The sequence below is a fragment of the Acomys russatus genome, chromosome 24 (genome assembly GCF_903995435.1).
Source record: "Acomys russatus chromosome 24, mAcoRus1.1, whole genome shotgun sequence".
NCBI lineage: Eukaryota > Metazoa > Chordata > Mammalia > Rodentia > Muridae > Acomys > Acomys russatus.
This window is the reverse complement of record NC_067160.1, coordinates 59676394-59700039: the sequence shown is the minus strand read 5'-3', so window position 1 is coordinate 59700039 and position 23646 is coordinate 59676394. Positions and strand designations below refer to the sequence as shown.

The 23646-nt window shown below is 51.8% G+C and overlaps 1 protein-coding gene across 2 annotated transcripts in view; it reads left to right on the top strand.

Annotated features, from left to right (window-relative positions):
- Vav2 (vav guanine nucleotide exchange factor 2) overlaps positions 1 to 23646 on the top strand; it is a 168711-nt gene that overhangs the window by 93995 nt on the left and 51070 nt on the right. For both annotated transcript variants that reach the window (XM_051166421.1, XM_051166422.1), the window contains exon 4: positions 14835 to 14903. In XM_051166421.1, coding sequence (XP_051022378.1) covers positions 14835 to 14903 — 69 coding nt within the window. The remainder of the gene's footprint in view (positions 1 to 14834; positions 14904 to 23646) is intronic.

The following is a 23646-nucleotide window of genomic DNA, read 5'->3' as shown; positions in this document are numbered from 1 at the left end:
GGCAGTGAATTAGAGATTTAGTCTGAGTCTCACCCTGCTTAGTGTAGGGAAATCAGACACAGGGGTAGAGTAGGGAGAAGGGCAAAGCATCCCAGGCGTGTGGAGTGGAAGAGTCTTTGTCCCGGCTAGAGCCCACCTGAAGCCTGGGGGGATGTTCTAACCTGAGGTCGGAATGGCTAGGAGGAAGGACATGTGAAACAGTAAAGCTGCCTGTGTCAAGGCCAAGGCTGGGGAAGGATGCTCCCATCAGCTAGGCGTCATCACCCCATGTGGTTGCTTTGCATCTGTATGGTGTGAGCCCTGGTACAGTAAGGGGGGCTGAATGGTGACTAGGACCCACCATCCTCCTAATCTTTGGGCACACACTTTGTAGGTGTGACAGGGAAATAGGTCCCTCCAGGTGAGGCTTTTGCAGGCGTAATGAATGTTTGTGATGAGAGAGATCCAGGGAGGCAAGGTTCAGAGTCAAGGATGGTGGTCCATACAGAGATTGGGATGACGCCTGGGATGCAGTCAGAGCTCACAGCCAGAAAGGCTAGGAAGCCTCCCGGCAGAACACAAGGATGCTCCTGGGAGACCTGCTTTGGATGGCGTCCTCCTGGGGATGGTAAATTCGTGTTCTTTCATGCCCCACAGTTTGGGGTGGCTTGTTACTGCAGCCAGGACTCACAGAAGACCACCTCTGTGGCAGATCTTTGGGGCCTGTGGGGTGAACTCACTTTTTTCCTTAGACGATTGCTCCTTGGGGCAAAGCAAGCCTCCATTCCTGGAGATCTGTCCCAGATCTCCCTACCACACTGCCTTCTCTTTGACTTAAGTGTTGAGATAAAATTCACACACAATGACTTTTTCCCCCAGACGAAGGAGCTTATGTAGTAGCATAGCTAGCCTTGAATTCACTATATAGTTGAAGATGACTTTGGACTACAGGCGTGTGCTATCTCACCTGGATCATTTTAAAGTGCACTTTGGAGCCAGGTGTGGTGCTGCACACCTTTAATCCCAGCACTCAGGAGGCAGAGGTAGGAAGATCGCTGTGAGTTTGAAGCCAGCCTGGTCTACAAAGTGAGTCCAGCCTGGTCTGCACAGAGAAAACCTGTCTCAAAAAACCAAAAAAGAAAAAAATTAAAGTGCAGTTTGGTAGCAGTTACTTCATTCACAAAATTGTGCAACTATTGACTTGTACCTTGTGAGAGTTGCAAAATATTTTTAATTTCCCAGAAGGCATCACATGTCTAGGAAGCAGGCATCCCCAATCCCTTGTCACCCCTGGCCTGTTCTATGTTCTAAATAAGTGTGGCCTTTGGAGCCTACTTTCATGGTTCCTCAAGTGGGGGAAAGGTCAGAGTCCCCAATCTTTTCTTTTCTTTTTTTTTTTAAGCTTTATGTGTATGGTTGTTTTACTACGGGTATGTATAGTGTGTATATGTGCCATGTGTGTGCCTGCCGAGGAGTTATGAGTGATTTGTGAACTTCATGTGGGTGCTGGGAGCCCAACCTGGGTTTTCTTCAAGCATAGCACATGCTTTTAACTGCTGAGCCATTCTCTCCAGCTCCCTGGCTCCCTACGCTTAAAAACATAAAACCCAACATACTCGTATTTGTTCTTATGCGTGAGTGTCTGCTGTATGTGCACTGTATGTGTGCAGTGCCCATGAAAGCCAGAAGAGGGTATCACATCTCGTGGACCTGGAGGTACACGTGGTGGTGAACCATCCAGTGCGGGTGCTGGGAACCGAACCCAGGTCCTTCGCGGGAGCAGCAGGTGCTCTTCACTGCCAAGCTCTCCCTCTAGCCTGCTTCTTCCTTCTCACAGCTCCCACCCAAGCAGACCATGTCATTGGATAGGCTTCTTGGCTGTTTCTGCTTCCTACTTTTTAGAACAGGGCTGCCGTCACTGGCACTGTCTGCTGGGTAGGCCAGGCAGAGGTCATGGCTGGGGTCAGGCTGTGGTTTGGGTGGGAGAAACAGAATGTTCCTGGGCCTAGGGCCTGTAACAGTAGTTCTTCAATATGAAGCAGATTCTCAGCATATCAGACAGACACACCCGAATCTAAATCTAAGAACAACAGAGCATTTGGAATGGAAATGAATGCCTGGTGAGTCACTGGCTGCTTTAGAAGAGCAGATCTTTCATCTTTTGGGGTTCCAGTGGGCACTCCTGACACCTTGTAGGGCCTATGAGATGTGGTTCCCACAGGGAGAGCCAGTACCCTCAAAAAATCCATAGGTAAGAGGCCTTGTGGATGGCAGCCTGCCCCAACAAGGCTACCTTTATGCCTCCAGTGGCTGGAGCGTCACTCAGGGTCCATCCTCTTCCTCACTGGCCACCTCAGATGACGAGGAAGTATGTCCCCAGGTGCTGAGGGCAGTGCCTTGACCTCGTTTTGGGACTTTTGAATCATCTTGTTTGAAACAAAAATGAGTCACAGCAGTGTCACACAAAGGAACACAGACGAAGGGCAAGTATCTTCTTAGCAAGGAAATTCTTTTTTCAAAGGGGGTTTGCCAGAATACAAACTGGGCTAGCAGCACACTGAGGCCAACAGGGCTCCTTCATCCCTGGCATAGGTTGTGACTATGTCTTATCCCATTGGAGAGTGCTCGACCTCACAAGCTGATGCAATTGACTAGTCTGCACACAGTGGGAAGAGAAGGATCAGAAAATACGAGTTCTTGCCAGGCCGATGGACCTTCGATTTAAAAGCAAAAGCAAAACAGCAGGGTAACTGCCTTTGAATAAAAACTAACAAACAAGCCCTGCTATTTTAAAATCTAAAAGCTGCTAGATGCCCCTGGAGTAAGACCACTCAGTCAGAGGGGTTGCATGGACTTTGAGGACCGTGCTGCAGTATGTAACTTACAGAGCCAGGTAGGACCACCATCCTTCAGTGTCTCAGCACGACACCTCAGAGTTCCCCTGCTGCTGTGGTCCCAGTTTTTAACCCAGCTGTTTCTCCTGAACTCGTTGTTGGCGTCTGTCCAGCGCGTGACACCCCATTTCCCAGCTGGCTCTGCCTGACTAATTCCAGGTAATTGGACTGTCTGAGAGAGATTCGGATGGGAAACGGCAGTTTTCATCACTTAGCTGCTCGTCTTGCCAGCAAGATGGTTTTATTTGTCCCACCTGGTGACATCAAGCATCCTGACCATCTGGCCCCAGTGAACCTGCTGTCAGGTTGGAGCTGGGCTGTGTGGCCAGCGTAGTTGAAGGAGAGCCTTTCCGCTTTGCAGGACCTCAGTGGAGGCAGCATAGTGGATTTCCTGCGAATGATTAGGATGCTGATCCTCTTTCTCAGGGAGGGAGACAGAAGAGCCATCTTTGATTGCTGTGTGTCTAGTTTGGGGTCCAGGTCACATGGAACCCCTGGTTGAGTCGGCAACCATGGGGCAACAGCTTAGGGGGAAACAGCAGGTGGGAGCTACGGGCCTGCCTGGCCTGCTTGCTTTTCTTCCTGAGGTCTTTCCTGCATTGTCCTGGCCCTTGATTTGGTCTTCAAGGTTGTATGCAGCAAACTATAGGCAGCAGAGGGGTGGGGGCCAGGTAGAACTGAGCACATGTGTACATCCTTTGCACAAACTCACACGTGTCTCACTGCTGTGAACTCTCAGGTAGGCCAGGATCTTGCTCATTATGGCATCCCCAACAGTGCATCTGCATGTAGGGAAGGGCAGTGGGCTTCTAGAATGTTCTGATAGGGAAGGGGGTGGTGGTGTTTCTCATGGTAAAAGCAGCATTTGGGGAAGGTTGATCTTGATTGGGCAGAAGGGAGCGGAGGGGAAGGAAGAGCCCATGGCTCAGGGCATCAAGTCTGCATGCTTTGGTCTCTTTTGGTTTTAGGATCCTAGAGTGGTTGTGGCAACCAGGGCTGGTGACAGCTGTCCCTGCGGGACACTGTCACTGTGCCTCAGTACAGTGAAGGCCACAGAGAATATGGTTTGAACTGTGGCACAAGCAAGGACGATAGGAACCTTTTTCCTTGGATGTCCTTGCCTTGATGTGTATGTCCTCAGACAGTCTTCTATACCTAAGGAGCCGCCACAGACAGGCAGGACTCACAGTAGAAGGGATAACCTAGGATGGCGTCAGCAGAGGCTGGCAGGCCAGGCTTGCCCTCAGTCTTGAGGGAATATTTTCTGTCGACCAAAGCATGTCATACCTGGCCCCAGGTGAGGCCATCCATTTAGTTTCTTTACTGTGGGTGGGGACTGCTTTGCACCAACCTCTGCCCGCTCTGGGCCAAGGATGCTAGTCACCCATACTCAGGAAGGAGTAAGGCCCTACGGAAGAGGGAAGACCATGTCTATAGGGCCACAGAGCAATGTCCTCTGCTGCCCTAAAGTCATGGCCTACTTCACTGGAGAATAGGGTGGCGCTCCATCTGTCCTCGTGAAAGAGCCATTTCCATTCCCCAGCACCCACGGCACCCTCATGTGGGTGCCAGATGGTTGGAGTTATACTTCTTCCTCTGCCAGGAGAGGCCTAAGCAACCATTTTTAAGTGGGGTGTGGTGACCTCAGCCTCCAGCACAGTAGGCTGTCCCCCTGAACTGTAGTTGACAGAGAAGCTGTGGCTTGGACAGGTGCCTCCTTGCTAAACAAGGTGTCTTGTCTGTGTTCTGCATCTCACTGGTGCCTGGCCAAGGCTGGTGTCTATAGGCCTGACTTATCTGTTGGGTCTCTGGTGTTCATCCTACCTCTGCCGGTCACTGTAGTGATGGATGGTTGGGCAGAACTGCCCTCAGGAAGCTGGCCAGGGCAGCTGGAGTTCTGTGCTCTTCTTCTCAGTCCGTTTTCTAGGTTGTCATCAGCCATCTCAACTAAACCCAGGGACAGAGAATGATCGATTAATGATGCCTGCCATGCTCTGCGGGGGGTGGGGGGACATGCCTTGGTTTATCTTGATCACATCAGAACCCCAAGGGAAAGGTCCCTTGGCTAGGCAGCCTGCCAAGGCCAAGGCCACTGGGCTGACCTTTCATTTCCCAGCAGCAGTTGGCAGGATGTTGGGGGATGGAGGAGAGCCTCCAGCTGCCGTGTCACCCCATTCCCCTTGGCAGCTCAGAAAGGGGAGGGGTCTTGCCTGAGGTCACATGAGGACTTGGTAGTACAGAACCTCTAACAGTACCCCACCCCCAGTTCCCCAAGCGAGTCCTGTCCATATTGTCAGCTTCCCTGCGATTGTGAAGGAAGCCAGCTCTGGGGACTGTTGTGGGGACTGTGGATTCATTCAAGACTTGTGGATTCATTCTCGTTACTTCAGGCAGGCACTGACACAAGCCAGAAAAACTGCTCCACTCATGTGGCGTGCCTGCACCTCTGAGTCTTGGCTCATGTGATTCCGCGGCGGTATTCTAGATGCCTGAGCATGAGGAAGGAACAGGCCCCACAGGGCCAAGGGAGGAAGGGCCTGTAGTGTCTGTGGAGAGGTGCATGGAAACATGTTCTTCTTCAAAAGCTCAAAAGCTGCTTGCGGTTCTTGTTCAGAGCCAACCTGTGGGGCTCTTGTGGAACTTGGGGCAGTTTGGGGCTGTGAGAGGCACCATTGGGGCTTGGGGACTCCAGCTGAAGCCAAGAGGCTGGGCCCCATGGTCAAGGACCCTAGGCGTACCCAATCCTCATTTAGGCCTGGGCCACGAGGCCTTTGGGGGAGGCTACTGGTCCCTTAGCAGAACTTAACAGAACTTAGCAGAGCTTTGTCCTGGGTAGGGGCCATGCCACAGTGGTGCAGGGCCTTGAAGGCTGGAAAAGTCTAGTTGGTGGAGCTCTGAGGCCTCCCTAAGGCCTGTACAGGAGGGCGTGGCTCCTGAGGGGAGTCAATCTAAGTGTTCATTCAGGCTAGATGCCATTGGGGTTTTCCTGGTTGGGCAGATGACCCCTGAAAGAGGCCTTGTAGTGTGGAGGTCTGTGCTGGTTAGTTTTAACTGCGAACTGGTACAGCCTAGGATTACCTGGAAAGAAAGACTCTACTGAGGCATTATCTAGATCATAGTGGTTTGTGGAAATATCTGTCGGGTCGTCTTGATTGCTAATTGGTGGAGGAAGTCCCAGCCTACTGTGGGCGGCACCACTCCCTAGGCTCTAAACCAGTTAAGAGTGAAGAAAGCTAGCTGAGCATTAGCAGCAGGCAAGCAGTATGGATGCGTTGGGTTTTTTTTTTTTTTTTTTTTTTTTTTTTTCCTCTGCTCTTGACTGCGGATGTGGTGTGACCGGCTGCTTGCATTTCTGCCTCAACTTCCCCTCAATACTGAACTGTGATCTGGAATTGTATGGATTTGTAAGCCTGATCAACACTGTCCTCTCCTAAGTTGCTTTAATCAGTGGTGTTGTTTTGTTTGTTTTTATCAGGGCAACAGAAATAAAACCAGAGCAGATGTAAAGACAGAGTGGCTGAGGGGCTGGGCCTACCTGATGGGTGGGGTGGCCTATGTATTCACCTATAACCCTATTCCTACCAAACCCCTGCCTACTTCTGGAGGCTTCCTTTCTAGAAAGCCAGAGGCTCTGAATTCAGTGGACTAGGTGCTGGGAAGCAGCATTCCTTGGTTATCAGCAGAGGCTCCTCCTCAAGCTTCCCTGGATAGGGCAAGGCAGAGACGAGCCCTGACTGTTTCTGTGCTGCCCCTGACATCAGCGTGTCTCCTTCTGCCTATGGGGCTCTAGATGCAGGCCACCAGGCAGGGCCCCAGGGGGACTTGGGGTCAGTTGGAGTCTTGCCCTGTTGGCTCTGGCCCCAGAGGCTCTGAGTCAGCTGCACCCCACTTCTCTTATCCCCACCCCTGCTGGGCCTTGGCAGAGATCCGAGATCATGGGCAGGGTTATGACAGTGGCCTTGCCTTGCAGTCCCCACTTTCCAAGTCCCATTAAAGGTGGCAGAGACCCTCTTATGCTTCCAGCCTGACTTTGAAGAGTGGTCAGTCCTAGCCCAGCCCTGTGGTTACTGAACTCCTGCGTCCCCGCTTGGCAGAGCCCTCTTGTTCCCTCTGCCTAGGCTGCCACTGGGGTTATTCTACTTAGAGCAGGATCACGGTGCCATCGTTCACCGTTGACGTCCTTGCTGATTGTTTGGAAGTGCATGGTTTGCCCCTATTTACCAGATGAGGTCACTGAGGCTAGGAACTTGGATCCCAGCTCCTGATTACAACCTGGACCTCTGAACTCAAAATGAAGTATTCTTCAGGCCGGCTTCCTGCTGCCTTCCGCTGCAGCCACTCAGACTTTCCCAGGCCAAAGCTGCCGTCCTCTCTGCTCTCTGTTGCCTCTTTGGTGTGGTGCTGGCCTGTTCCACTGACACAGGAGAATCAGCTGGAGGCGTGGCTGTGGATGGAGCAAGGCACCCCACTCACCCCACTGTCTGGACTGGGCGGGATGTCGACTGAGGAGGCTGATCATGACCCGTCTGTGGGCCTGTTTTGACAGTTGGTGCTGTTTAGCAGGAGAGCTGTTTTTAATAAGCAAGACACCAATGTTTCAAGGCCTTCCCGCCAATTAGGATGTGGCTACCCGGGTGTCTGAATGATTAATCAGTTGTCATCCCTCAGGGTTTGGTATGCCTTTCAACTCTGCTTGGCTGCCTTCTCCCTGGCGAATGTGCCAGGCCATGTTCCCCAGGTTTGGTCTCCACGCTTTTGTCACCCATGCTGGCCTCGTTCTTGCCCAGGTCAGGCCCTCATGTCTAGGGAAGACAGAGCCTGACCCTGAGGGTGGGTACTGCCAGTTCCTTCTCCCTGTGGTCTGAGGAAGTTTCAGGATCCAATGTGGAGGCTTGGCCAAGGCACACAAATCATGTTGTCTACAACATGTAGGACTAGTGGGCTTGTAGGATGCTGAACATGGGGTCAAGCCCCTCCTTTCATAATAGATGCATGGAGGCACAACTGAGGCGCCTTCCTCTAGATCCCCCCAGTCCCCTGGAATGAACCAGGTTCCTCTAGATCCCCCCAGTCCCCTGGAATGAACCAGGTAGGGGCGGTAGCCGGTGGCATCTCCCCAGTGCTCACTTGGGTGGTGAAGTCAAGGGCAGTGGCTTGGCTCTGGCCCAAGGTTGTGTTTAGCCACCAGTTTGGAAAGCCGCACACTTGCCTAGCTTGTGGAGGTGACAGAGGTTGCCCTATTCTGGGGTGGAGGAAGTCTTGGGAAGGGAAGGTTCTATCAAGTGGAATCAGCTACAGTTATATTCCCAGGCTGCTGTGGAAGGAGAGCAGCTGCCTCTGTGGTCCTTTCTCTGCCTACTGTGTTGTAACAACCAAGCTGCAGATGCAGACTGTGTATCTGTGCTCCGTAGAGATCTCTGTTAAGAGATGGGCACAGAAGTCCTAGGGCGGAAGTTGCTAAGCCCCAGCTGCCAGTGGCCAGCTTGAACCTTGGAAGGAAACAGGAACAGGCAAAGACGGCGGGAGGATGGAGTTGTGGGAAGCAGGATTGAGCTTCATTTTGAGTTTGGGCTTTGGTTATGCCCCCTTGACTGTCTGTTCCCCCAAGTCTCTATCTTCTGGCCAGAGACACTTGTGCTGTCAGCTGGGGTATGATAGCTGGCTGGATCCTTAGATGCAGGGGCAGCTCCCTGAGGTAGGAGGGCTAGGAGAGGGGCTGGTGCTGAGGAAGGGTGGGCTGGAATTCCATGTTGCTCGGGAAATCAGGGCTGCTCTTGAGCTTGAGATGCCGGGGGATTTCTTGCCTGCTGTGGTTTTCTTCCTGTTGGGGTATCCGCCGAATCCCCTTGCCGGTGCAGGGGAATTTGGTTTCCCAGAAGTAGGCAGGAGGAAGTGAGTGTTCAGGAATGTTCTGATATGAGAGAGGACCTCACCCATGCTGAGGGGGTGCGGGGGGGGGCAGAATCTGGCTTGTTCTCTCTGCTTGTCTAGGTCAGGGTGTGTTCTGTATAGACTGATGAGTGGTCTCTTTTACTTCTCATTCCTCCTCCTCCTCCTCCTCCTCCTCCTTCTTCTTCTTCTCTTTTACTTCTCATTCCTTCTTCTTCTTCTTCTTCTTCTTCGACATTTATTTATTTATTTGTTTATTTATTATACAGTGCTTTGCCTATATATATACCTGCAGGCCAGAAGAAAGCATCAGATCACGTTATAGATGGTTGTGAGCCACCATGTAGGTGCTGGAAATTGAACTCAGGACCTCTGGATGAGCAGTCAGTGCCCTTAACCTCTGAGCCATCTCTTCAGCCCCCTCATTTCTTCTTTTTAAACAATACTTAGAAGGAGGAGGGGGAATGGGGTGGGGGGGGGGGACAGGGGGAGGGGGAGTGGGGCAGCTCACGCAGAAGTCAGAACAGTTGGGTAACTTGCAGAAGTTACACTCTCCTGCTACCGTAGGGCTCCTGGACATCAAACTCAGGTCCCCAATCTTGGTGGCGAGTGACCTCGTCTGTTGAGCCACCTCGCAGGACTCCTCTTCCTCTTTTAACAAGCAGGAACAGACCAGACCAACACCACTGGCTGATGGCCAGGTGCATTAGAAAGCCGGGGCTGAGGAGACCTGGGATGAGATGGAGGTTGGCACCTGAAGATGGAGGCTGGGGTACAAAGTGATCTCAGTCAGGATCACCTTCCACCTTTGCCGGGGAAGATGCAGCTGGAGTGTGGGAAACTCTCCCTTCTCCCTCCCCATTCTCCCAGCAAATGTGGGCTCAGTCAGGCTGGTCCATTTGCTCCCAAGAGCAGACAGACAGACAGATAGACTCTTGTGCACACACACCCTGCGCGCGCGCGCACACACACACACACACACACACACACACACACACACACACACACACACACACACACACACACACACACACACCCCTGCCCAGATTCTTGCTCAAAGCTGCCGTTTGCTGTGGTTTCAGAGAGAAAGAACAGCGTGAGGACCTTTGATTACTGTGTACCCATCTGTCCACACGTTCACTCTCCCACATGTCTAGCCATCCCTAGTCACTTTTCCTACCCACTCGTCTACTCAGATAGTCGTTCCGTTCTAACATCCATGCACCCACCCATCTGTTTACCCACCTATCTGCCCATCTTCCATCCATCCATCTGGGCCATTATGGTGCCAGGCCAAGGCTTCACACACAAGGTGGGATGTGCACTGAGTCGAGGGATTCTGGGCCTTAGAGGCAAGTAGGGTGGGCAGACTTCAGACAGAGAGGAGAGCTGTGCAAAGGCTGAACTGGAGGCAGCGTGGAGATTGCAGGAGAGGGGACTAGAAGAGCGTGATGCTGACACAGCCTCCCACACAGGCTGCCTCTGAGCCTATGTAGCCCCCATGGGCTGCCTTGCCTGCGTGTCCCATCCAGGCAAGTCGCCTGTCTTTGTTTGGCCCGTTGCAGAAATTAATTGGATTTGTAGCTCTATTCTCCAGGGCTTTGTGGCCCCAGCTAGTGTCGCTCCAATAAAAGTAGCAAAGGTTTATGGGCAGCGGTTTAATTCACCCAACTTTAGCATGCCTGTTTTAACTCCACTGGTACTGACTGGGTAGGGCAGGTGGAGGAGCTGACAAGAGGGGAGGATCCGACCCTGAAAGAGACTCCAAAAAGACTACAATAATGTATACATGATCAGGATTGAGCATGAGGTTGATGCCCAGCACCAGCTCTCCTGCTCCCACCCCTCCCCGCCCCCACCCCTCCTGCTCCCACCCCACCCCACCCCCACCCCCCTTCTAGTTTGAATGTGTGGATGTCCGGAGGACCGCCTTGGGGGCCTGTCCTTGTCTTCTATGCGATTGAGGCAGAGTCTCCTGTTCATCACTGAGTACATACAACATGGCTAGTCAGGCACAAGCTTCCAGGAAGTCTTACACCCCTATAATAGTTCTGTAATCCCAGGACTATTACAGATGTGCACCCCCACCCTCAACACGTGTGCACACATATGAAACACACACAAGTGGAAACCAATTATTTGCCTGCCAGCTCAGGAGTGTTGACCTCAGGGACAGGAGTGGTTGTGCTGAACCCCTGACCACTCCCCAGGGTTAGCCCAAACCTTTACCCACATACGCCCTGGGTTAAGAGTGTCCACAGGGTCGAGGGCTGTAGTGCTTTCCACAGCTGCTCTGAGCTCAGCACCTGGAGCTGCATCCCAGCACTTTCCCACCATGTCATTTTATACAGATCACAGTTGTTTTTTTGGTTTTTTTGTTTGTTTGTTTGTTTTTTTAAGGACTTAAAGGGGCTTAAAAATTTCATTATATTATGTATGAGGGGAACTTTTATTTTATCATGAATAAGAGTTTGAAGTACTTGTCTGACTTTGGTCACTATGACCAGCTCCCTAAGAGAAACAGCTGTGGGGAGGGAGGGTCGGCTTTCGGTGGTGGTTTTGCAAGTATCAGGCCCTCATGGTGGAGAGGGCAGAGGAGAGACAGACACAGGGAGAGAGACCCAGAGAGACCACGCCTGTGCTGCAGGCTCTCTTCCCTTGCTCGCACTATTACTCCATCTGTCCCCCAGATTGTTTGACAGAGCCACCCTCATTCAGACACACCCCCTGCCTGCTTCCCTTTCTCTGAGGTGACTTTAATAAGTCCCGTCAAGTTAACACCCAGAATTAACCATGGCGATGTTTTCTTGAAAAAAGTAACCTGATACATTATATTCTATTCCACAAGCATGGACTCTTACGATGTATTCTGTATCCGATAAAAATAAACATTTTACGCCTTTAATCTTAGCACTTGGAGAGGCAGAGGCAGATGGATGGCTGTGAGTTCAAGGCCAGCCTGCTCTACAAAGCGAGTCTAGGCTACACAGAGAAACCCTGTGGGGGGGCGGGTCATAGAATGAGCAGCTTGGCTGAGTGAAGGTGGCTACTGTAAAGACAGGGAGTCGGGGTGGGGGTGGGGGAGCTGTAGAGATGGCTCCCATCACTGCTGAATCATCAAACAGTGAAAATGTCAACTGTCCCCCAGGCAAGGAGGGGATCCCAGCCAGTGTGGATAGCCAAGGCCAGGCCCCAGCTGGGCCTCCTGTTTGTAGCTGATTCCTGCTGGAGTGTGCACCTGGGGCTGCAGGGGGACACTTGACTTAATTAAGGGGCATCTTTGTCTTCTCTGGAGAAGAGTGGATTTGGCCTATGGCTTTTGCAGGCACTGGCTGCCTGCTATTGCCTTTGATCTACCTCCAGCTTGGCTTCCCCCCCCATTGGGCTTTTGGATTTTCCAGGGGAGTCTGGGCCCTCCTCCAAGGGTCTCCCCTTGCTGGCACAGGGCAGCAGGTGGAGAGTGGCATCTTTGCTTCTGCTACTTCTAGCAGAAAGAAAAAAAAAACCACTTGGGCTGGCCTGGTGTTAAATTGATGTAAAGTGGATTAATGAAACAGTTTTATCTTTTTTTCCCCCCTTTTAGCTTTGGTTACATGCACAGGCATCTCAGTAACTGGCCTGTGGTCAAAGCTTGCAGAATCCCCCTGAGCTTTAAGAAGTAAACAGAATGGGTGGCTCTAGGTAGGGGAGGGGTGGGAGTCTGGAGACTACAGCCACTACTGCCACCCTGATGGAGTAGTCCTCAGGTGGCTAGAGCTCCTCAGAGTGGCGCAAACGTGAGTTCTTTTGCAGAATGAAGGCTGGGGAAATGTAGACAGATGCCTGCTCATCCAGACAGGTGCTGGGAGAGGTGAAAGAAATTGTTCTACCCAGAGATCTCAGGGGTCACTTACAAGAATATAGGCTACTCCAGGGCAGTGTACCACTGACAATTCCCCCAGCATGAGTGGGGCTCTTTCACAAAAGTTGCATCCTGGAGAGTTTCTTGTCCGATTTGCATATGGCTCAGCCAGGCTGAGAGCAGCCTTTCCCCAGCAATTGTTACTACTTTCTTATTAAAATTGCTTGTTTTGTTATTATTTTTAAATACCAATGAAATATGAGATATGAAATATGTGATATAATATAAAATATGCACCACACAGCAGATATGATATGGAGAGGTTTATTGTATGAGCATGGGGAGAGAAGGAGGGGGTGCATCCCAGGGGGACAGAGAGAAAGAGAAACAAGATACACACAGACACACACACACATACACGCAGACAGACACACACGCGCATGCACGCGCGCGCACACACACACACACACATACACACATACACACACACACAGAGAGAGAGAGAGGGTTTGACCCTTTATATACTCCTGGGCAGAGGCACGCCCAGTGGCAGGTAGGTAGTGACATCATAGGTTGCTAGGCGGACTGGGGCAGAATCCTAACACTTACTATTGTTGTTTCTATTACTGTAGTGCCCAGTCGCAGACTAGTGAGATTTTTTTCATGGAAAAAAGTAATGAAACATCTCAACTTGAGATAAGTAAAAGCTTCCCAGCCAGCTCTGTCTCATGGAGATGTGAAAGCTTTCAGAAGCCTTACTGCCTGAAATGGGATAGGTGGGTGGGGGTATGACACAAGATTCCTCTCTTTACTCAAATTCCATACCGCACCCTCTGAGCTGCACCCCAGTTCCCAGCTTTGGCCTGGTGACATTGTTTCCCCAGTGCTCTGTCCCCAGCAGTGGCTCACTGGTGTTGGTCTGCGTAGTTTACTGAAGGGATGCTAAGATGTCTAGACAGCCAGTGTCCCTTGGCCCTGGGGGGGATCAGGGTAGGTGACCATTCTTTTGGTGCTTGAAGCCACAGGGGCTGCGGACCCAAAAGCAAACTGACGTGGTCTGCATCAGGTGGAGGACTGAGGTGGGCTTCTGGGAGGAAGGCGACAGGGGTGTTGGAGTAGGGTGTGCTCCAGGGTGGGGTAACCGCTTTCTCTGGTGAGGCCCCTCCACCAGTTGAGCATGTGCTGGTCTGGAAGAGCAGGTGCTGGTGCCTATGTCAGGTCAGGGAGGTGGGAGCCATTTGAGGCTGAAGCCCAGAAGAGATGAGGCCAGCCCATGTCTTGACCACAAGCTCTAGCTGCTTGGTGGAATATAAGCTGTGGGGGCTGGGACTGAAGCAGGATGCCACCAAAGAGTCACTAGGATGGCTGAGTTGATGGCAGTGGACCATGAAGCCCTGGTTACTTGGGAAGAGGAGGAATCAGAGGGTTGCCCTGGACTGCATGGAGCCTGTTGTCATGGGGATGGCTGTAAGATGAAGACTCCCCCTGTGGCCGAGGCTGGGGCCATACACTGACAAGGTGAAGGGCAGCTTAGGCAGGTGATCGGTAAGGAAGCTGCCTCTCTGAGGTTGTGGTGGGATGACTAAGACACGGTGGTAGCCTCGGCACATGCCTTGGGGATCACAGCTGTCCAGTGGTGCCCTTCAGGGACACATCTGCACACAGCTCCTGCTCCGCAGGTGCTGCCCTAGGAGGGCACAGGACAGCACACCCTTACGGATGGGCAGCCACAATGGGGTGGAGCTCTTTAGGATGTTTTCTGTCTTTACTGGGTCCCAGTGAGTGACAGCTGTTGTTGTCACAGGCTCTGAAGAGCAGTAGGTATTGAGCAGCCGGCTAGACCTCCCTCCTGGAGCGGGGGACTACTTGCCTACCCCATGCTGTAGCTCAGGATATCCTGGGAGGCCCACATACCCTCCAGAGTATGACTGATGTGTAGGTAATGGCAGTGCGGTGACAGAGGACAAAAGTGCTTGGGCCAGATTCTTCATATGCCTATGGGGTATTGAGGCTTGGAGACCTAGGTGAGGGCTGACTCACCCATGGCCTGGGGCTGCGCCTTTGAGCCCACCAACCTAGAGGGCTGGGTCTGTAATATAGAGTGGTAGAAGGGGCAAACAGGCCCAACGGCTTCTGCACAGTCACGTGGGCCTAGGGTAGGTTGCGGTCAGGTCCCCATGGTGGCAGGGATGTAGAGATCTGCTGTCCTCACTTTTGCCTTTTCTCTGCAGGCCCTTTCCCTCAGAGGAGACAACTGAGAATGACGATGACGTTTACCGGAGCCTGGAAGAGCTGGCTGAGTAAGTAGAGAGAGGGTGCTGGGAAGGCCATGAGAAAGAAGGGGCTTCAGACTCAGCAGGTGGGAAAGCTGCTTTGGAGGCGGAGCCAGCCTTGACTGTCCCTTCTGTGATGTCCCTGGCAGAAGCTGGGGTTTCTGCATGTCCTGCCTGCTGTGCACCCCCTGCTGTCTAGAATGTTTCCTAGCCACCTGGTGATTGCCTTGGTGTCTGTTGGTCAGGGTTGGTGGCCTTTCTCTTAGAATGTTTCCTTCTGTGGAGCTGCTGGGAGGGGCACTGGGTAGGCAGCCCAGGTGTTCCTCTTTCCTGGCCTTTGGGTGCCATACTGGGTAGGCCCTAAGCAGTGGGGCTTGTGGCTCAGATGGTCTTATAGCTTCCTGCTTAGGCTACAGCTGGCAGGAGAGAGCTGGTTCCCTGTCTTGTAATGGTCCCCTGCAGTGTAATTCCTCTGAGGATTTTTTTTTTCTTTACCACATACAGGCCAAGCTGGCTCATTTCTCCACAGGGATGACGGAGCCTTTGGCCTAGCTCTGCAGCCTGCTGTGGTCAGATGAGAGGGATCATGTGGCCCGTGTGGGATTACCATCCCACACTACCAGGGAAAGGAGGTGGCCCGCCCTGAGCCTAACAGTGGGATGAAGAGGGGGCCAAATACCCCATTCTGACAGGGAGGGACCCAGGCTGGGAGGAGCTGGGCCTGCCCAGGACCTAGTTTGTTATTGGCAGCTGCTAACCTGTGTGTCTGCTTTTCTCCCAAGCTTGGGGGGCTCCTTTGGGTCTTTTGATAAACTGCTGTCCTCATCTTACCACATACATTGCCTTGTTCTGAGATAAATGTGTTCCTTCTGTGGGGACTCTGGCCCCCCCAAACCCCCATACCCACCCCAACTGTCTCAGTGCACAAACTCAGGAAGGAATCAGATGTCCTGTGGTTAGCACAGTCTGAGCACCTGCTGTTGAAGGTCCTACATCTGGGGTATCTCTAGACACCACAGAGCACAGTGTGTTTGCAAGGTTTCTCTCTATTGTGATGTGACGTTGTCATTTACAAAGTTAATGCTTAAGAGGTCCCCTCTCCCAATTACAATGTCTGAAACATGCGTATGACTTGTGTTGGGCGGCATTCATAGCTGCTCTGAGCCCCATGCAGCCCACAGACATGGTTGGACATGCCTGGAACTCACCCACAGCTTAGCTTGTCTGTCCCACGCTGGCAGCCCTGTCATGCAGTTCTGTGAAGGCTGGAGATTCCTCACCTGTAGGCAGAGGGAATTCCAAAATGGGTTGCCAGGAGGCCTGGGGTGATCCCATGGGCAAGAAGCCCAGAGTCATTTTACACATCTAACTGAACCCTCCAGCTTATAAAGAGTCCTTAAGAAGGCAAAGGGTTCCATGACGGTCATCCAAGGCCTCAAGTCCTTTGCCTGCTCGATACCACCATGACTCCAACCCATCTCCAGGGCTGGTGAGGGACTTGAACACTCAGGGTGCAGGCAGAGCACCCCCACAGAGGGTGGGGGAAGGTGCATCCAGGCTGGTGACACAGCACAAGAGAGATCCCCAAGGGCACGCTGTCTCTGCCCTGGTGTTGCAGTCTGGGATATGTGCTGATCGCCTTCGCTCTGGGAAACCTTGTGAGTCCTACCCAGTGCATCCTCACCTCTACTGGCTATCTTAGAGACCCGGGGATTAGGTGCTTAAATGTCTCCAGAAGACTAGAAGGGTCCTGAGGTCAGGCCCCGTGTCTGAAGACTCCGTTCTCAGCAGTGGCCGGTGCCCATGGTGTGACATCAGTGGCCCTGTAAGAACTGCAGTGCTCTCTAGCTTTTCTTGCTGGGACCACACATGGTACCTTCCCCTCTCACACTTTTCTCTTGCCTCACAGGTAGGGAAGTGAACCCAGAGGGAGGGTGGCCCTGGTTCTTGTCACTCAGCTAGTAAGTGGCAATTGAGACTTGGACTCCAAGTCTGCCCTAGCCTGTGCTCCAAGTTTGGTAGTTCCTTAGAGGCTGGGGAGCTCTGGCTGGTGCTGAGAACAGCCTTCCTGATGCCCCTCCTGAGCCTTCATCTGTTTCGGGCAGTGTCTCTCATGTTGGCACAGAGTAGGATTTGGAAGACAAGAACCCTGTAGATCTCGTGTATCTAGGGCCAGGTATGAAATATTTTGCTACTTTGCTGTGTTTTCACAGACCGGGTGCCATGGTTCGTGAGATGCATTTTAATTTCAAGGACCCGACTGTGGCAAGGTCTGCCTGGAACCTGGGTACCCGCCTCCCTCTTTCTCTGCCCCTTCTGGTTGGCGACTGGTCTGCATCCAAACCAAGCTGGAACTGCTCCCTTAGGAATGCAAGTCGGAGAGTGTTTAGCCTCGCCTAGACAAAAGCTGCTCCACTGCGCTCAGCCCCTTAATCCTTAACCCTTTAGTTACTGCAAACCTGAACCGGAAATTACAGGGAAGGAGGGTGAGTCTGAGCCTTTAACTTGGAGTTTGGTCCCAGTGGCTCGAGTTTAATAAATCCTCTATGCTTTTCCTCCGTCCTTTTCCTTTTCGTGGAAGGCAGATCTCCTGGCTCTTGTCTCCGTGGACCTGGTCGTGATGTTTGCCCATTACACAAACAGCCTGCCTGGGGGGGCGGGGCATGAGGCAGCAGCTGGAGATAGTGTCATCTCATGGTGGTAGCAGCTGTGTGTTGGGGGACCCGATGCACAATCGTGATCACGTTGCATGTCTACAGGATCCTTGCAGCCACCCTGACCCAGGCCCTGCAGCTTGGGGTGGGGGTGGGGTTAAGCACTGTCTCCCTGACAGAGCCTTTCCCCTTGGAGCTCCAGGTATAGTCTGTTGAGGCACCATTGTATTGCAGTGAGTCGGCCATGCGCTTGTTTAGTTGCTGTCTGGATGCTGAGCCTTGTCTGTCTGTCTAGCCCGGACCAGGACTTCAGTGTGAAAGTGAGTTGGGGTCCCAAGGGTCCCCTCCTGAGACTCTATGCTCCAGACAGGAGGCAGAAGTGCAAAGGCAATTTTAGGACAGGGTGTCTGGATCACAAGGGACAGGCACAGGATGCTTCTGTGTCCCTGGCTAAGGGTCCCAGATCTCCATGTAGTACCTGTTCATAATCACCTCAGAAAGACCTTCCAGTGAGAGCTGCCTAGAGTGTTTACAATCCCACAGCACACATACTAGCCATGACAAGAGCCACCTTCTATCCCACCTGAGGGTGCTCCTGATTGTCTGCTTGGACCATTCACTCCTGGAGCAGTGGGCTGTTCCTTAGCACACTCATTTCCTGCTCCCATGGACTTGGCAGGTTGCTAGCTTTGATGTGCCTCAATTTCTTTCTTTGTAAAATATGACATTAGGCTGGGCGAGGTGGCACACACCTGTAATCCCAGCACTCGGGGAGGCAGAGACAGGCAGATCTCTATGAGTTCGAGGCCAACCTGGTCTATAAAGTCAGTCCAGGACAGCCAAGGCTACACAGAGAAACTCTGTCTCAAAACAAAACAAAACAAAAAATGGCATTAGTACCTGCTCAGAGGGACTATTGGGAATATGGACAGCAGTGCTGGAAGGAACAAGTGAACCACAGGGTGCTCACAGGCACCTGGAGGCTCCTACCTAATCTGCCTGTGACCAAAAACAGCACTTGCGCCCTCTCTCTCTATGTCTGTCTGTCTGTCTGTCTCTCTCTGTCTCTCTGTGTGTCTCTCTCTCCCCCCACCCTGCCCCCCCATCTCTCCCCCTCCCTGGCTTCTAAGTGGCTGTGACAGTGCCATGTGGAGGAAATCAAACATGAATTACACACATGACTGCTGGTTTTCTAGTAAGCATATCGCAAACGTAAGAAGAAACAGGTGAAGTTAATCTGAAGATTGTATTTTTATTTGAACCGATTGACCCAAAATACTACCAGAGCAGTGTTATCTGCAGAACAGCTGCCAATAAGTAATTGAGTTTTCTGTCGCAGTCAGTCAGTCCCCTGGCTGGGCATATATAGTGTGTTATTGGTCTAGATCCATTTGCTACATGACAGCCATGCAGGGCCCTGGGCCACTGAGCTGGGTAGTGGGGGGGGGGGTCTCGCTCTCAAACGTCCTTGAGGGGGACTTGAGCAGAACCCCAGAGAAGGTTCTGTTTTCTGCGAGCTCTGAGTTCCCTCTTCAGATTGTCAAGCAATGTGTGATCAGACAATCAGAGCAGCTGGTTGAGACAGTGAACACAAAACACTGCCACTTAAAAATGCCATTATTAAGCAAAATAAACCCAAAAGGAGAGGCCTGCTTTTCAATTGCTCTAAAAATTGGCACCCGGCTTTGCACAATGGCTTGCCTCTGGAAGTGTCTGATCCCGCATCTCAGCCCTGCAGTACCCCCCATCCCCGGCCCCCACCGCCATATCTGCAGGGCTGGTGGCTGCTTTGTATAGGAGGGCTGATGGTACAGGAGCAATGTATACCTGTGGGGTGCAGCAGCTGGGGTCCTGGAGTTGCAAAGGTCTGGCCTTTTCTCTTTGCCTTTCAGGGTCCCCTGTGCCCAGGTGACATGGCCGGAACATTCCCAGGGGCCCGGGAAGCAAGGGTGTGCATCCTGTCTTAGGCTTGTAGCTCTCTCAGCAGTACTCTGTGTTACTGCCTGGGGTTGCTTAGTCCCTCCGAGGACCTCAGTTTCTCCATCTCTATCCTGAACATGCACAGATATCCCTTTGAGGTCACAGACTCTACAGTCTGTCATGGCAGAGCCTGCTTTGTGCTGGCTCTGACATCATTGTCCTCTGAGGTGACTAGTTTTCAGCCTTAAACAGATGGGCTCGTGCCAAGCCAGGCACTGTAATTTATCTGTAAGTGTATAGCTGCGTGTTTTATTGCATCATAAAACAACTTTGCAGCTTTCAGCGCTTCGTGTCAGCATTAATGCATTTTTTGGTTTCTTTCGTGACAATGTTTCTCTGTGTAGCCTCAGCTGTCCTGGACTTTGTAGACCAAGCTGGCCTCGAACTCACAGAGATCTGCCCACCTCCCTCCTCTGCTCCTGGCTTGATGGGTAATTCTTAGGGTATATAAATGAAGGAGGCTTGGAGCCCTTCTGTGCCCTAAGGAGAGTTGAGGTACAGAGGGGGCAGCAGGGTTGGCCATGGCCTGGGAAGATGACCATGTTTCTCCCAGAATGCTCTGGGCCTTGGCCATTCTGTGCAGTGCTCTTTAACAGGAGAGAGCAAGGGCTTTGTCCCTACGAGGGACCCTGATTCAAGTGGAAGCCCATCTGTCCCAGCCAGTTGTCCTCCCTCTTGCTCGTCCCTCTGCTCTTTAAAGCTTTCAAGTTTGGTGCCGTTCATCAAGGCCCGTGTGTGCAGGATGCTGTACTTGGAGACTGGGGTGACTTCAGGGAGGTATGTTTGGAGCGTTTTATGTTCACTTCAAGTAGCTTCTTTCCCAGAGGATGAGCTTTAAAGCAGACTTTACAGAAAGGCCCATTGAGAGGGAATGACAGAAAGCCAGTCATTGTGGGGTACATCTGTAATGCTGTCACTTCGGAAGATGAGATGGGAGAGTCAGGAGTTCAAGGCTAGCCTGGGCCACATGAGACTTTCTCAAACAACAGCAAACAACAATAACAAAATGTCCCCTGGCCCCTTTAGAAAGCACCCCTGGGGGGAGTTGGAGAGATGGCTCAGAGGTTAACGCACTGTCTGCTCTTCCAGAGGTCCTGAGTTCAGTCCCCAGCAACCACATGGTGACTCATAGCCATCTACAGTGAGATCTGATGCCCTCTTCTGGCGGGCAGGTGTACATACAAGCAGAGTGCTGTATACAAAATAAATAAATATAAATCAATCTTTAAAAAAAAAAAAAAAAGAAAAAGAAAAAAAAGAAAGCACCCCTGTTCACACACCCTTAGGAAGACTGCAGACGAACCTATTATAGTCTGAGAAAGGCTGAAAATAAAACTTTCCAGAGTAAAGGCCAGGATGGCACTCTCCTGCCTCAAGTCAAGTTCCTTAGGCTGTTGGCTGAGGTGAAGGGTGGAGAGCAGGCTGTGGGCTAGAGGACAGTGTAGGAGGCTCTAATAGGCAGGGGCCCACGTTGTAAAAATGCAGTCTTGTCCTACAGTCTTGTTGCCTAAGGCCTTGAGACACTGGGTTGAGACGTGGGTGACAGCCAGGGATCAAAAGGCCTTTTCCCTCTCTTGACTATGCTACCTTGGCTGGACTTCCAGCAGTGCCTGTGGGTGGAGCTGCCTCCCAAGCGTCCCTTGGTGTCTCACTTGTGCAAGATGGATCCTCCTTGTGCGGGGGTTCACTTACATTCTCCCTTGGGCTTCTTGGTTCCAGTGTGTGGTTCTGTCTGGCCACGGGGACTGGCTGAATGCAGTCATGAAACCAGTGTTCACAGACTGCACTTCTGTAGGCGATGCCTGGCTATGCCAGGGCTAGCCCGGGGAGGGCATTAGAGCTTGGCCCTGGAAGGAGACGGGGCTCTGAGAGGTTGCAGGCACCTGCCCAAGGTCCCCCAAGTACTGCCTGGCCAAGTCCGCCTTGGTGCTGGTGCAGGTTTGGCGCCTGCGCAGACCTGAGGCCTGTACCCTGCTATCTACGTGGCATCTGCTCTGAACACACTCATCTAGGTTTGGAGGATAAAGGGGAGAGGTATTGCTTGGTGTGTCTAGAATTTTTCATTTGTTCTTTTTTTTTTTTTAAATGGAGTCACATCTTATACTCAGTATGTAGCCAAGGCTGCCCTGGAACTTGCTGCAATCTTCCTACCCCTGTCTCCCACGGGCTTGAATTGCAGTGGGTGTGTGTCACTGTGCATGGATTGTTTTGTTTTTTTTTAAAAATGTGTTTCATTAGCATATATTAGTTATGTATAATAATGGGTTTCACTGTGATGTTTTCACACATGAACGCGATGGATTTTGATCATATTTGCCCCTCCCCCCTGCTGGTCCCTCTCTTCACACCTACTCCACTTCTACTTTTATGTCTGTCTGTCTGTCTGTCTGTGAACATATGTGTATGATGTATGTGTGTGCATTCAGCTCCTGTACTACAGTGCATGTGTGGAGGTCAAAGGACAATCTTTTTTTTTTTTTTAAGATTTATTTATTATGTATATTGTACTCTGCCTGCATGTGCACCTGCACATCAGAAGAGGGCCCCAGATCTCATTATAGATGGTTGTGAGCTGCCATGTAGTTGCTGGGGATTGAACTCAGGCCTTTGGAAGAGCAGTCAGTGCTCTTAATCTCGGGGCTGTCTCTCCAGCCCCAGAGGACAATCTTAGGTGCTAGTCTTTACCTTCTGCGTCAGCGGGGCTTTGTTCTTTTCCTTCTGCTTACACCGGGGACACTGGCCTGTGAGCTTCCACGGGTTCTCCTGTCCGCACTGGGATTACAGATGTGCTTGCTGCCGTGTCTAGCCTTTACATGCGTTCTGGAGATTTGGGCTCAGATCCTCACACATGTGCAGCAAATGATTTCACCCAGCCTCTCTTCCTGTCCCTCTTTGTTGGTGACCCAGTGAGTTTCATTAGAGTTGTTGCTTACAGTAGTAACATGGTCACCTTACCAGTGGCTACACAAACCAAAGAAAATGTACCGCTGATTACAGCCATGTATTGGGATGTCTTCCGAGGACTGTGTGGGATCCGTTGAATTGCATGCTGGGTCTGGGGAGACTCTGGGTCTCATTTATATTTTACTTAGGAACTTAGGGCCAGCTCTTCTGACTCGTGGCAGCCTGTGAGTATAGCCCAGCTCTCCTGTTTGGTGGTCTGGCCAACTGTGCCCAGTTTCCACACCTGTGAAGAGGGCTGCAGGTTAGGTTGGGGTCTTAAAAACATATTCCTATCTCATTTTAGCCTGATTGAGCTGGTCCCCTCCCCCAGTGTGAGTCTCAGTACAGTGGGAATGCAGGATCCCTTCCTGGGACCCTGGGGCGGGCCCCCCTTACTCCTCCTGCTCTGAGCAACTATTCAGATGGATGCAACAGCAGACAAAACACAGGATCTCACAGACCAAGCCAACCACAGCCTTTTTTTTCCCATCAGAGGCAACCAATGTGTAATGCTGTCATTTTTTTTAGCAGGGAGCAGAGAGCTTTGTCCTGTCTAATAGGGCCTTCCAAATCAACGATGGTTTTTAGAAACCCAGAGAGATTTAAAAAAAAAAAAAATCGGCCTTGCTGATGTCATGTCTCTTGTATTTGACACACAGCAGCATGTGAGAGAGAACACTGTAACACGAATCAGCGGGACACACTGCGGCCTACTGTAGAAGTTCCGTCATGCGTGGGCCATCTTTTGCATCAACTGCCAAACTCCTACTCGTTTCTACACAAGCTAGTCCAGAGCACGCTCACCTCTGAGAAGGCATCCACAGCTCTGCCGTGCTAAAAGGATGCCTTCTCCAGATGTTTGCCCAGAGCACTGGGCAACTCACCTGATAGAGAGTGCTCCCTACCGGTCCTTTGTAAGGAGCAGAACAGACAGGTTGTTTGACCAGGGTTCAACACAGTGACAGAAGGAAGAGGCAGGACTAGCGAGATAGGCTCCCAAGACTGACAGCCCGAGTTCGGTTCCCAGGCCCTACAAAGAAGATGGAGAGAGCCAAGTTTTTCAAGTTGTCCTCTGGTCTCCACACGTGTACCTGACACTCATCTCCATGCAGAGACGGGGTGGGCAGGACACAAGGCGGTAACGGATGCTCAGAATATTGCAGTCCTTGTGTGAGGTATCCACACATGCTCCC